The 13461-nt window shown below is 44.9% G+C and overlaps 1 protein-coding gene across 1 annotated transcript in view; it reads right to left on the bottom strand.

Moving 5' to 3' along the window:
* Positions 1–8041: 8041 nt before the first annotated feature.
* LOC106809489 (ATP-binding cassette sub-family F member 3-like) overlaps positions 8042–13461 on the bottom strand; it is a gene marked incomplete in the record, with an annotated part of 13471 nt that continues 8051 nt past the window's right edge. The window contains 8 exon segments of the mRNA XM_014812577.1: positions 8042–9599; positions 9887–10113; positions 10653–10850; positions 11198–11378; positions 12000–12129; positions 12376–12420; positions 12731–12807; positions 13123–13323. Of these exon segments, the coding sequence (XP_014668063.1) occupies positions 9932–10113; positions 10653–10850; positions 11198–11378; positions 12000–12129; positions 12376–12420; positions 12731–12807; positions 13123–13323 (1014 nt within the window).

A 13461-nucleotide genomic window follows, 5' to 3' on the forward strand; every position in this document is an offset into this window, starting at 1 on the left:
CGTTGGATTGGATCTCCGTGCCCGGGAACCACGAGCAATCTGAAGGGTACCGCATATAACCCGAGCTCGAAATAAAGGGGTCGAGCTACCATCTTTGGTGCGTATAAGCGCTTACATTTAAAACTTATGATTTTATTATTGGGATTAGCCGCCGCGCCCAACTAGGCTCGCCCCTCGGAGACTCATGATGTCCCTTCGTGGATATCCCTAGGGGACGCCCTTAAATTCCATAATCCAGCTACTGGACTCCAAACAGTATCTACAATAACATACGTAGTCGGTAGACATAATAAACACGACATAGCACGACGCTCATGTTCTCAAGGTGCTCTATCTATGGGGTGGTTATACCTCGCACACTGGAGTTACTTAGTCCTGTCACGTTACGTCAACCTTTTTATATTGATCGGTATTATGGTAATGTTATGCGGCCGATATACAGGGGGTGGTCTTGTAAACGCTGCAACTGCTCCGGCAATAAAATGACACACCTCTAGTAGTAATACACCCTCCTGACAAAAAGCATTCCACCTCCGCACGGAAAACGAAAGAAATGCGTTCCAGAAAAAAAATAATTCGTAACGTTAAAATTCTGTATATGGAGATACGTCACGACTTTCGCACACATTAGATATTCACGGCGCTCTCCACGCGGCTCTCACCTACCACGCACGATGCGTGTCACTAAGCTTTTCCCAGACATTCTTAGTTTTAAATCATTTCTGAGGGACATGTCCCATCAGTTTGATCACTTGCTCCAGTTCATGCAAAGATCGGTATAAGCGGGCGCGCACTGATGTGATATGGTTATATATATCTGTATTTAGCTGTAATCATCTGATATGGTATATTCAAATCGCATGATATTGATCGACCTTGACCCTTGTGGGGCAGAGTGAATGCTTAGGCTAGCCTTGGATTTGCCTTATGTGATTTTAACAACAAGCTATCAGAGAGAACGTAATTATTTAATAATTTGAAACAAAATTGTCATTAATTACACCTTCCTGACAGCCTAATCTAAAGCTATTCATACGTAGCTCTCTATTCAAACTATTACTTATAGGCGCTGTTTTTTAACTTGACGGTGCGATTTCGGGCATCCTGCATTCCATGTTTCTTATCGGGCTAGAGAAACCCTGATCAAATTCTCTTTTAGACACAAGGATTCCGTTAAGCAGGTATGCGAAATTCATATTGGGGTTACACACGGCATTACCAGTCCCCTAGAGAGCCATGGCGCATGTAAATTGATTGCTTCTTAAAAACATATCTATACATAGCCTGTTTCTTGAGGGGCCGTTCTCACGCATAGGACGCATATTATGAAATCGGAATAACAGTGCAAATATCAAAATTTGGCGGCTAACATGGACCTGACAGTTCAAGAGTTAGATTAATAATAGCAACTTCCTGCACCCCGATTCGACCCCATGGGGTGTTCTGTTAACTAATCTACTATCCTATACGGCCTACCATTCCGAACATGGCAGAGCAGTGCGCTAGCTATACTTAAGGATACTTAATTACGAGTAATACATTTTTCACTCTAGGAGTGGAATAAAAACAGAGGAATGAACACCGATAAAATGCCGCCCAGGTATGCAAAACAACACAATTAAAACACAGATTTGCCTCTTATCCAATTCTTCATTTCATGTGATAGCAAAAATCACAAATTTAATGACAGTTACCTAAATAATATCATTCGCAAGATGCTAACGTACCGAAAGCAGAGAAGTGAGGCTCATTCAGAAATTCTGCTCGTTTTTGGGCCGCAGCCGGAGCCAATATGTCTCGAGTTTATGAAGCGCTACCCTGTCTGATATGTCTATGTATGCGGCCTTATTGCCCGTGAGTTATATACGATTTAGCTTATTATCGGTCTCCCTGACCAACTGTTGATTTGTGCTCTGCAGTTAATTTACACCCGTATACACTATTCAATCGCTCTAATTAGCAATGACTATTAAGCCCCATAGCCCGGTAACTGTTGCTTGTCAAGCTTGTCAGCCATATAGGCACGCATCGCGAAAATTGATATAGGTCTACAATGTCGATGATGAATCGTCTTCACAGAAGGCCATGCGGCCTTCTGCTCCTCCCTCCTCCGCTCTCTGCCGCGTATCTCTGCCACCTCTGTGTGTCGGTTCTACTGTAAGACCTTCACGGCGTGTTGATCATCCATACCTTTGTCCGCAGTATGTGCCGAGCGGGCACGTGATCCAAAAACCCCACCTCCATCCTAATTCCGCCCCCCGTCTAAAGAGTAAATATTGTCCTTCAACGTAATTATGAGATAACGTAAATACTTCTCGGGATCTTTATATATCGAAATGTCTACAGAAACTATTTAAATACCCAAGTAGTGATACCCAATTCTATAAAAATACTTTTTATTAGCTCTTGTCTGAGTGGCTTTACGACCTTCACGAAGACTGTCACTGGCGTAGAATGCTCATCTACGAAGTATCAACCTCTAGATTGTATCCATGGAGCTTAGGTCGTTACCAGTCTTCTGCGTTAAGGCACACTTCTACCATTTGTTTCCCGTGGGTGAATCGTAGGTCGTACTATCGGATCAATTTAGGGTGCGCCACTGGTCGGCAATTATTTGTCGGTGCCGTTGCTCTGCCGCTCAAGGCCAGCCATTCCCTTCACACCACAAGTTAGTGCCACCAGGCGAGCCAATTAACGGTAAATGTACTCATAAAGTTTTTTCTTGAGTGCACCAAATCTCCAACACCTGGTCCTTGAAATTCTCTGCGCCGCAACTCTCAGATGCAGATCGTGGTCCACCACTAAATGTTCCGTTGGTGTACAGCGTGCTGTCGTTGCGGACCCGCCCTTAACACTTGGCAATATTTTTGTGGTGACACGAAAATCCTGTTCGCAGCCATTACGGAAAATGCGAAGTTGTGTATCTGCCCATGACACCATCCCGCTTTTACAACACTGATCATTCCAAACTCTCCGGCGCAGAGCTTGCGCTACCGTGCATGCTAATTAATTATGCTATCTGTAGGTAAGAATATAATTATATATCCGCACAGTCACAGAGTACAACGGTGTAATTAGCAGGATGAATACCGCCGAGATTTAGTACACATTATACAAGTTCTCTATCTATCAGGAGTTCAATAATCGACAAAATTTCTCATTATTAACTGCCTGCTTATAAGTGTACTCGATTCCGCTCGCTGCAAATACTGATGTGCGTGTACGCCGGGGGGAAGTCTAATGGTGCAACGTAGCTCCAAGCACGGTCATTCGTGTAATGCGGTTACAATACCGATCATACATGTATAGACAATCCGTCGACACAGCTGGTTTCGGGCCCTCACAGTCTGGATTTACTTGTTGGTCATAACTTCCAATTGAATTGTATCACTATGCGCGCATGTAGCATTCAGGTGCTCGCTGTATTGCTAATGCGGGAGGGGGCCGTGTCAACCGTAGTGGTCGGTTCGCCTTGACTCGTGATGAGCGGACAGGCCCAGCGCTTATAACAGATGTGGTTTTGTGGGGTGAGCGGGGAGGAGTTACGCCGGGCGGCCCGTAGCTCCGTGCTCTTGGATATACCTGGTGTAGATAGCTAATCCACTCTTCATAGCCGGTTATTGATTTCTCAATTTGGCAGTAAACTCCCCTGCTAGTTGTTATGTACCTCACCACTCTTTCTTTCTCTCCTCTTAATAGCTAAACCAAGTTGGTATATATTGCCCCTCCGTCGCGAAGACCTTCTGGTTGTCTTTTGTGATCGGCTTATCCTATCTGTGCTTGTTGTGCCCGACGATCACGAGACGCACATTTAGCAGCCCCAGTTATCCATTTGCGGCGGGCCTTTACGTTGATCCGTCCTTAACTTCGAAAATACAACATTGTATCTCTCGTACTGAACTCTCTTCCCTTCTCTCTCTCTATTCTGTCCATTCTCCCCCGCTTGATGATAGACCATCTTCTCTGTTTCTCTCTCGTGGAATCTTCTCGTCTCTTCTCTCGTGTCCCGAAATTTCCTTCTCTCTCGGGACCCTCATGACCCTCGAAGTCACTTACTCCTCTATTAATTCCCGCACCTCCTTCTCTGATCTCTTCTCTCGTCCGCCCTCTCTTCCTCTACTTCGGTGCTCTCATCTCTCTTCGCTCTCTCTCTCTCGTCTCTCTACTCTCTTTTTCTATAAAGTGATCATTTCTTTCCTCTCGGCCTCTTTCGTCTTCTCTCTGCGCATGCTTTTCTCTACACCTCTCCCCTCTCTTCTCTCTCTCCTTTTTTTTTCCTCTAGCTCTCTCTCTACCCTTCCTTTTCTCCTCTAGGTGGTCACAACTCTTTCTCTCCGGGTCTCCTCTATTATCATTTTCCTTTACCGTCACATGCCATCGGGTCTCATCGTCTCATCTCTATCTCTTTCCTCTCTCTCTCCTCTCTCTCTCTCTCTCTCTCTCCGGGTCGCTCACCTCTCCTCTCTCTCGTTCTCTTTCATTCTTCCATCCTGCACTCTCTCTCTCTCCTCCTCTTCCTCTCTCTCTTCTCTCTTCTCTTCTCTCTCTCTCTTCTCCTCTCCGCTTCGACGCCTCCCTTCTTCATCTCCTCTCTCTGCTCTCTCCTCTCTCTCTCTCTCTCTCTCTCTCTCTCTGCGTCTCCTGAGCTACTATATTATAATCTGCCTGTTCTCTTCTCTCTTTTCTTTCTCTCTTCTCTCTCTCCTTTACTATATTCTCCTCATCACATTTTCTGGCTACATCCTCTCTCTACTCTCTTTTCTCAATCTCTCTCTTAGAGAGAGAGAGAGTCAGCGAGAACGGACGGGGGAGAGAGGGAGGAGGGAGGACAGACATACAGGAGTAACGCACATGCAGACAGATTATCTATCTACACCGGATACAGACGAGGCCCCCCCCACCCCACAAACCACATCTTATAACGCTGGGCTGTTCGCTCGACCGCGAACCCCCCGCAGTAGCAATAGCGAGCCCTAATGTACATCACTAGTCATCATCATTGACCATGACCACGTTCCCATTAGCCCGACCAGGCTGTGCGACGGATTGTCTATACATTATACGGTATTGTAACCCTAGCAATACCGTTTCTTGGAGCTACGTTCCCATTAGATTCCCCGCGTACACGCACGCGATCAAGAGTACATAATAGTAGGAGTTAATAATGACAAATTTTGTCATTATGAACTCCTGATAATAGAGATGTATTAATGTACTAATCTCTATTAATCTATTACTCTTGACGCGATACATACCGATAGCATAATAATTAGCATGCATGGCAGAGCAAACTCTCCGGAGAGTTGATTCAGTGTTTGTAACGCGAAGCTGTAAGCTCTCGTTGGCCCACAGTGAACTCGTGAGGTCGTAAACATCAAGAGCTAATAGGTATTTATAGAATAATAGGTATTTATCGTAAACATCTATAGATAATATTTAATTATCATCGTGAGGACGAATCCGCCGCTCGCACCTGCGACAGGTATGGATTCAACACGCCCTGATGGTCTTACAGGTAGACGCAGAGGCAGAGATAGCGGTTAGAGAGGGGAGGAGGGTGTGAGCTAAAGGCGCATGCCTTCTGACGATCACCACGACATTTACCTTTCAATTTTCGCGAGCTTGCTATATGGCTGGCAAGCTGACAGCAATTAACAGCTCATCCATTAGCGGAGTAGGTATAGGGTGTAAATTACTCGAGCAAACAAACACAGTTGTCAGCATCTAACCACGCGCCCACGCATGCACGCTCTAGAAACCCGCTGCGGCCAAAACACAGAATTTGTCTCTTCCTCTGCTTTCTCTCAATTATATATTATTTAGTACTTTCATAAATTTTGTTTTTGCTATCACATGAAATGAAGAATGGATAAAAGCAAATTGTTTTTATTTGTTGTTTTCTCTGCGGTTTGTTTCATCTGTTTTTATTCAGTCCTGAGAAAATGTATTCTCTATAATACTATAGCTAGCCTGCATGTAGGCAAGAGTAGATAATGACACATGTGTTATTATCTACTCTTGATGTAGGTCATAGCCCCATTTGCCCGATTATAATGCTTCTATCGTGAGAACGCCCCAAGAACAGCTAATTAGAGATCAATCTGGCCATGCTCTCTATCCGTGAACCCATAAATTCACTCTTACAGAATTTTTTAAAGAATTGAACAGGGTTTTCTACCCGAAAACATGGAATGACGAATCGCCGTCAAGAAAACTGAAGTAATAGTAATACTAATAATAGTAATACTATCACTATCAGGAGTTAATAATGACAATTTGTCATTATTAACTCCTGATACTATAAAAGTACATATAGCCTAAGGCTAGCCTAAGCATTCAGCTGCCAACAAGTCAAGGTCGTCAGCTTTGAAATAAATGTGTCGCTAAACAGTTACACCGCTTTCCATCCTGAGAGGATCAATATCAGGAGTGTATAATAGGGTATAATAGGGTATAATAGGGTATAATAGTGTATAATCCCTATTATACACTCCTGATCAATATACATGTTAATTATTATGAGAAGAGTGACCGCATCGGATAAGTGACAGTCCGTGAAATCAATCGGAAAGCGTGACGTACCCAACTTACAGAATTTCACGTTACGAGTATTTTTTTCTGGAACGCATTTCTTCGTTTTCGTCGATAATCTTGCAGGTATTACTACTGGTCAGAGTAGCGTTTACACCCCCATATCGCCGCATACATGTACATAATCGATCAAATAAAAAGGTTGACGTACACGTGACAGACTAGTACTAGTAGTAGGACCTACTAGCGCGCGCAGTAGTATAAACCATAAACTTGAGACAACCTGCATGTCGTGTTATATGCTACCTAGTACTTAGCTCCAAGAAACGGTATTGCTAGGGTTAGAATACCCTGATACGGTGTATTGACGTTAGTCACACAGCCTGGTCGGGTTACCTAGTACTCAGTAGTACTACTACTAGTAGTACTGGTTGGAATTAAGGGCTCCTGGATATCCATGGCATGAGTCTCGCAGCCTAGTTGGGCTAATAATAATATAATAAGTTTAATTAACTTACGCCGATCGTTAGTACCGCGGCCGATGTCGTGGTCCCACGAGATCCATCAACGGAGAAAGCGGCAGTCAGTGAGTCACACACTGTCACTATAGCCGCGGTGACCAACCAACGGCATGCATGTACTGTAGTCTGTAGGCCTAGTGATGTCACTGATGACAATAATACTGACAGACACAAAATAATTTATTATATTCACACTGGCTGCAGCTGTCCTAAGTAACAGTAACACACTTCCGTCAAGCTCACAACACATGCACACAAACGCTGACACTGCCCACCGACGACGATATTCGATGTTTATCAGCTGTTGTACTGCCGTTACGCAGAAACATTTACTCAGTTACTCAGAGCAACGCACACGGGCGCCACACTACGGCGGCCAATCAAAAATGTTTTCTTGTCCTATAGCCGTTGTACTGTATTTTCGCAATGTTCAATGAAAATATACAAGAGATAGACAATCTAGTATTTACTTTCTATGATTTGCTTCTGTGATTGTCGGATCTGGTTCATTTAATTTGAAACGAGGTGCGTATTCACTAGTGATGTGAAATATCCGTTGTGCATACATAAACCTATTTATTGTTTTCAGTTTTACTGTTTTTTTTTAATTTGTTTTGTTCATTAATAATCAATCATGTGCTTTCAAATTAGATACCGACCAATTTATGAATACGAATTTAATATCCATAAAAGTGTTTCATATATAAATATATATATATATATAGAGAGAGAGAGAGAGAGAGCGAGAGAGAGACAAAGAGAGAGGGGGCAGGGAGAGAGAGAAAGAAGAAGAGAGAGCAAGTGAGAGACAGACAGACAGACAGACAGACAGAGAGAGAGAGAGAGAGAGAAAGAGAAAGAGAGAGAGAGAGAAAGCGCACGCGAGAGAGAGAGAGAGAGAGAGAGAGAGAGAGAGAGAGAGAGAGAGAGAGAGACAGAGAGAATGATATATATTTAGAGAGACATTACAGAAGCTGCCGAAGACTGGGTTTATGTTCCATCAAATCGAAGGTGCTGCTTTTATTGTTTTGCCAATGTCAAACCATATAATACATGCACGCACCCAGGTCCTCGCTCTCTCACTAAATAACAGGACATTGGCCCTCGAACTGTTAGCAGGGCCATAGCTAGCGGGGGGGTGGGGGGCGGTTGCCCCCTCAAGAAAAAAGTAGATACAATACATGGTTAATGGCAGTCACCTTCCAGTTCCTGGGGAACCACGCACATGGCGTGGCATGTGCGTGGGCAACCTGGCACCACGCACATGGCTTCACCTCCCCAACAAAAATGGGTTAGCTACGCTTCTGGTTAGTAGGGGTATAGCGGTGGATATATGTACCATAATACAATTGCCCGTAGCAATGCAAAACCTTCCGTCGTGTGTTGCAATACACACTAGCAGAGCTATATACAGTATCGTCTTCACGCTCATTAATAACCATAAAGGCTCTATGCCTGCATTTACTTTCTGCATTTTAATATAATATAATTAATTAGTCTGACTGACGTTTTCGCTAGATGTCAATTTTGATGGTGAGCAATGTAATTCTAAAAGGAAACCTGACAAAATAAGGTGATAACAAAATGTCTTTAAATAGCAGTACAAAGAGTAGAAACCACGTAGCAGAATATAAGATATACAGGCCATCTCCGTGTACCAAAAGAGCTGGCAGGTGAATAATTTATAGATTATAGATGAGGCAACCTTTCAGAATGGCGCAAGAGGAGTCTCAGGAGAGGCAATGTGGCATGAAAACCGAGGGAGCAGCAAAAGAGTAACACCGGATGCGTGGAAGCTAACAGGGGGGAATGCAGGGGAAGACTGAGAAGCACAGAAATATCACTCAGATTGCAGGATCGGACAAGGATCGCAGGTGCAGGGAACGTGAGATGGACATCGATCGCAAGAACCGTAATGAGAAGGAAACCGCGCTGAAACACGACGCGATAGGCGACAGCGGTGCAAACGTAACCTAACGACGTCTGCCCGGTCCAAACCGCCACCGAATTCTCACAAGCTTACAAAAGCGCGCGCAGCCACGACCACACGTCCTTCAGAAGTGTTCATTGACACACGCTCACTATCCACGCATGACCGAGTTCACACCTCGCTGAAAACAAGGTAGGAGAACCCGGCCCAATGCCTTCCTTCGCACACTGCCTCTACTTGTGCGCAGGACACGAACTGTGCAGCATACACGAACTAAAGTGGGTGCATCCCAGTGTCACTGTGATGCACCTGCCTTCAATTTATGCCCTGGGCCTGCACCCTACCTCCACCTCTGACCCTGCCTCTACTTGCTTCCCTGGGCCTCTATCGCCAACCCTACCTCCACCTCTGACCCTGCCTCTACTTGCTTCCCTGGGCCCCCACCTCTGACACTGCCTCTACTTGCTTCCCTGGGCCTGCAGCCACGTCCACCAAGCCTCTATTTTAACTGCACTCTGCCTCTATCTTCGACCCTGCCTTCACTTTGTGCCCTGGGCCCCCACTTCCGACCTTCCGACCCTCAACCTCTGATCCTGTCTCTACTTGCTTCCCTGGGCCTCCACTGCTGATCCTGCCTCCAGCCACACCCTACCTTCACTTGATGCCCTGCGCCTGCACCCTGCCACACCCTGCCTCCATCGCTGACCCTGCCCCCACCGCTGACCGTGCCTCTACTTGCTGCCCTGAGCCTGCACCCTGCTCCTACTTGCTGCCCTGGGCCTGCACCCTGCTCCTACTTGCTGCCCTGTGCCTGCACCCTGCTCCTACTTGCTGCCCTGGGCCTGCACCCTGCTCCTACTTGCTGCCCTGTGCCTGCACCCTGCTCCTACTTGCTGCCCTGAGCCTGCACCCTGCTCCTACTTGCTGCCCTGGGCCTGCAGCTCTGTCTCTACTTGCTTCCCTGGGCCTGCAGCTCTGCCTGGATGGCGTCCCTGTAGGCGTCGATCCCGCCCTCGACGGAGGCGAGGCACTGGGAGCCGACGAGCCACAGCTCCTTGCACACGAGCTTGATGAGACGTTCGTCGTGCGAGACGAGTATCACGCCGCCGTTGAATTTGTTGATCGCCTTCCCTGAAATATAAAACATTACATTACATGGCTGTTGTATCTGTTGATCGCCCTCCCTGCAAGAGAAAATACGAGGATTACATGGCTGTTGAATTTGTTGATTGCCCTTCCTGCAAGAATAAAATACAAGGATTACATGGCCATTGAATTTGTTGATCGCCCTCCCTGCAATATAATATAAGTGGGAGAATGACATTGCTGTTGAATTTTCTGATTGCCTCCCTGCAAGAACAAACGTGAGGGAATGATGCCACCATTAAATTTCTTCATGTAGGATATCCGTCTACTGTGCCTATCGGTGATTTAAGAAGTGACGATGGCGGATACCAGGGGCAAAACCGACTAGGCCCTAACTATCGCCCAACGTTTCAACGATTTCCTATATTCACAAACCAAAACTCCAGAAAGTACGCGGATCTGCCGTAGACTATAGCGCCCGCAACAGTCACTCACCCAACGTCTAAATCTTTTCATAATTTCGCAAAGCAAAACCCACGGAAATCCCCAAATCCACGCCAAATTCTCGCGTCTCTAACACTCACCCAACGCTTCGATCGTCTCGACGTCCAAGTGATTCGTCGGTTCGTCGAGTATGAGGAGGTTTGGATTTGTCATCGCCATGAGGGCGAAGGCCACGCGGCTCTTCTGACCGCCGGACAGGCTGATGACCGGTCGGAGGGCCAGGTCGCCGGACACGCCGTAGCAGCCCAGCTGGTGGCGGTGCTCCTCAATCTTCTGACCTGGAACGAGGTCACGGAGAGAGATGACGCGCGTGCGTTACGAAGCGTGCGTTCGCGCGTGAAGAAGTGGATGGAAAACGTACCGTGATTTCTTATTGTCTTGTTGTTGTTGTCGTTATTATGATTATTACAATTATGATTATTAATATTCTGTTTTATGTCAGTTCATACAAATGTAAACCGGCGGGATTGATTGTGGAAACGTGCATTCAATGTTCGCCGAATAATTATCTATACCACCGAGACTGTTATTTCCGTTAAAACCTTCACAATCAAAATTTAAATAATGCGTGCGGAGTGACAGAAGGCGCTCACGCACGCGCGCACGGACGGACGTAGGCACGCACCGGGGAATCGCCGAGCCATCAGCTCTACGCAGTTGACATCCATGTCGAGCTGGTCGACGTGGTGCTGGCTGAAGTAGCCGATGCGCAGGTTGCGGTGGCAGTGTCGCAGGCCCTCCGTCGGACTCAGCTCCCCCTTGAGAATCTTCAGCAGTGTACTCTTGCCGCCGCCGTTGTCGCCGACCTAGAACGCGACACGTAGAGACTTGAACGAGGTTCGAGGCTAGCTGAGTAATCAAAATGATAAGAATTGCAATAAATAATAATAAAAATAATTAAAACGAATGCATTAAAAACGTGATTAAACTAAAAAAAATAATAAAAAATAAAACCAATAATATAAGTGATGGAAATTTTAATCACGATTATAAATTGGTTTTTAATCAATTTTTAATCAATTAATTTCAATTTTGTATTTATTTCAATTAATTTAATCATTTTTAAATTAATTTAATCAAATTTTTTAATCAAATTTTTTAATCACAATTATAAAAACCATAAGATAAAAACTTAAAAAATGAAAACTTAATATGATAATAATTATAACAGTATAATAACTACCCTAAATACTAGTTATTATACTGACAAACTGAACAAATTTTAGCTTTGACGACGACAAATGACTCCTTTTGAGGGAAGAAACACGTGGCCTTTGGATTAATCTCAAATTTCAGGGGGCCACTGCAATCCGAAAGCGCACCAATGCAAATCACAACGGAAAAGCGCAAAACACAAAAATCACAGAGCCGCGCCCCGTTCAAAAAACTCCAGCGCGAGACGGTAACGTTCAAACGAAAAAACGTACGACGCATATCCTCGAGTCGCCATCGACGTTTGCGCATATCTTCTTGAAGATCTGCTTGCTGGCGTTGTAGGCGAACCCGACGTCATCCAGCTGCAGTACGGGCGGAGATAGCTGGTCGCACTCGGGGAACCTAGTACGTAATGGTTGAGAATATCTATATTCTTCTGTATGGGTAAGAATGTCGAGTATATACTTGTTCACGATACTATATGTATATATATATATACTATAGTGAATATATTGTGGTACTTTACTTTACAAACTGTATGTATGTATATACATATGTATATATATATATATATATATATATATATATATATATATATATTATATAACCATAAGGACATGATTAGCATGATAAAAACACTCAACCTACTTGAGTATTACTTCCACCTCCTTCACAAGAGGCACGAGCGGAGGCCTGGAAACGGCAATGGAACATAAACTGCCTTATTAACGCAAACCAATAATGGAAGCTAATACAGGTCTCCCACTACTATAAAATAGAAATACAGCACAAGCAAACAAAACAAACTAAGGCGTTTTAACTCACACTACTGCTGAGACCATTAGTGTACTATAAAGAACACTTTGGACGATATTTACCAAAGAAAACAACTGCAGGCTTGTCTGTTGTTTAATTATGTTATTACTTGACTAGTTTTTTCTTGTTTTAACAATAGGTTGATATTAAATTTCATGTCTGATCGGTATTTTAGTAGTCTACGTACAGTTTTTCTAGAATTTTAATTCTCATCTGCGCTTGTGGTGCCCGCTTAGCATTGTAGCGCCATCTATCGATGTAATCCTGAAACAAAAATATATATATAGAAGCTGCTTAAAATACCAGACAAACAGAACAGTTCTGTTACAGTGACAGTTACAGTTATAATATGCTTATGCTTCTGCCACTGCGTTATACAGTTACAACCACCTCGAGAACGGTCTTTTTACATTTCCCTTAAGTGGCAGTTACACAGTGAAACCACTTTTGCTTACTCATCTATCTATACAGGACACTTTTGGACACGCCCTCGAGTAAGACGTCACAGTCCTCACGTAGACGTTCGAGTCTACCCAGAATTTTTGACGATTAACTCGTCGGCACGGCGACGACACCGACCTGCAGATGCTTCCTGTAGGCGACCTGCGCCTCGTACTCCCGCTGCTGGTTCTTGTGCTTCTCCATCTGCGTCTTGACAAACTGGTCGTAGTTGCCGTGGTAACTGTCGATGCGCTGCGAGTGCATGTGCTGGATGTCGGTGGAGACGGAGTTGAGGAAGCCACGGTCGTGCGAGACGACGAGCATCGTCGTGGGCCACGCCTGCGGAGACAGAGAGAAGAAGCCATGAAGACAGAATCGCTAATAGTAGGGATGGATAGATGGATGGATGGATGGATGGATGGATGGATGGATGGATGGATGGATGGATGGATGGATGGATGGATGGATGGATGGATG

Source organism: Priapulus caudatus, unplaced genomic scaffold (assembly GCF_000485595.1).
Source record: "Priapulus caudatus unplaced genomic scaffold, Priapulus_caudatus-5.0.1 Scaffold358, whole genome shotgun sequence".
Classification (NCBI taxonomy): domain Eukaryota; kingdom Metazoa; phylum Priapulida; class Priapulimorpha; order Priapulimorphida; family Priapulidae; genus Priapulus; species Priapulus caudatus.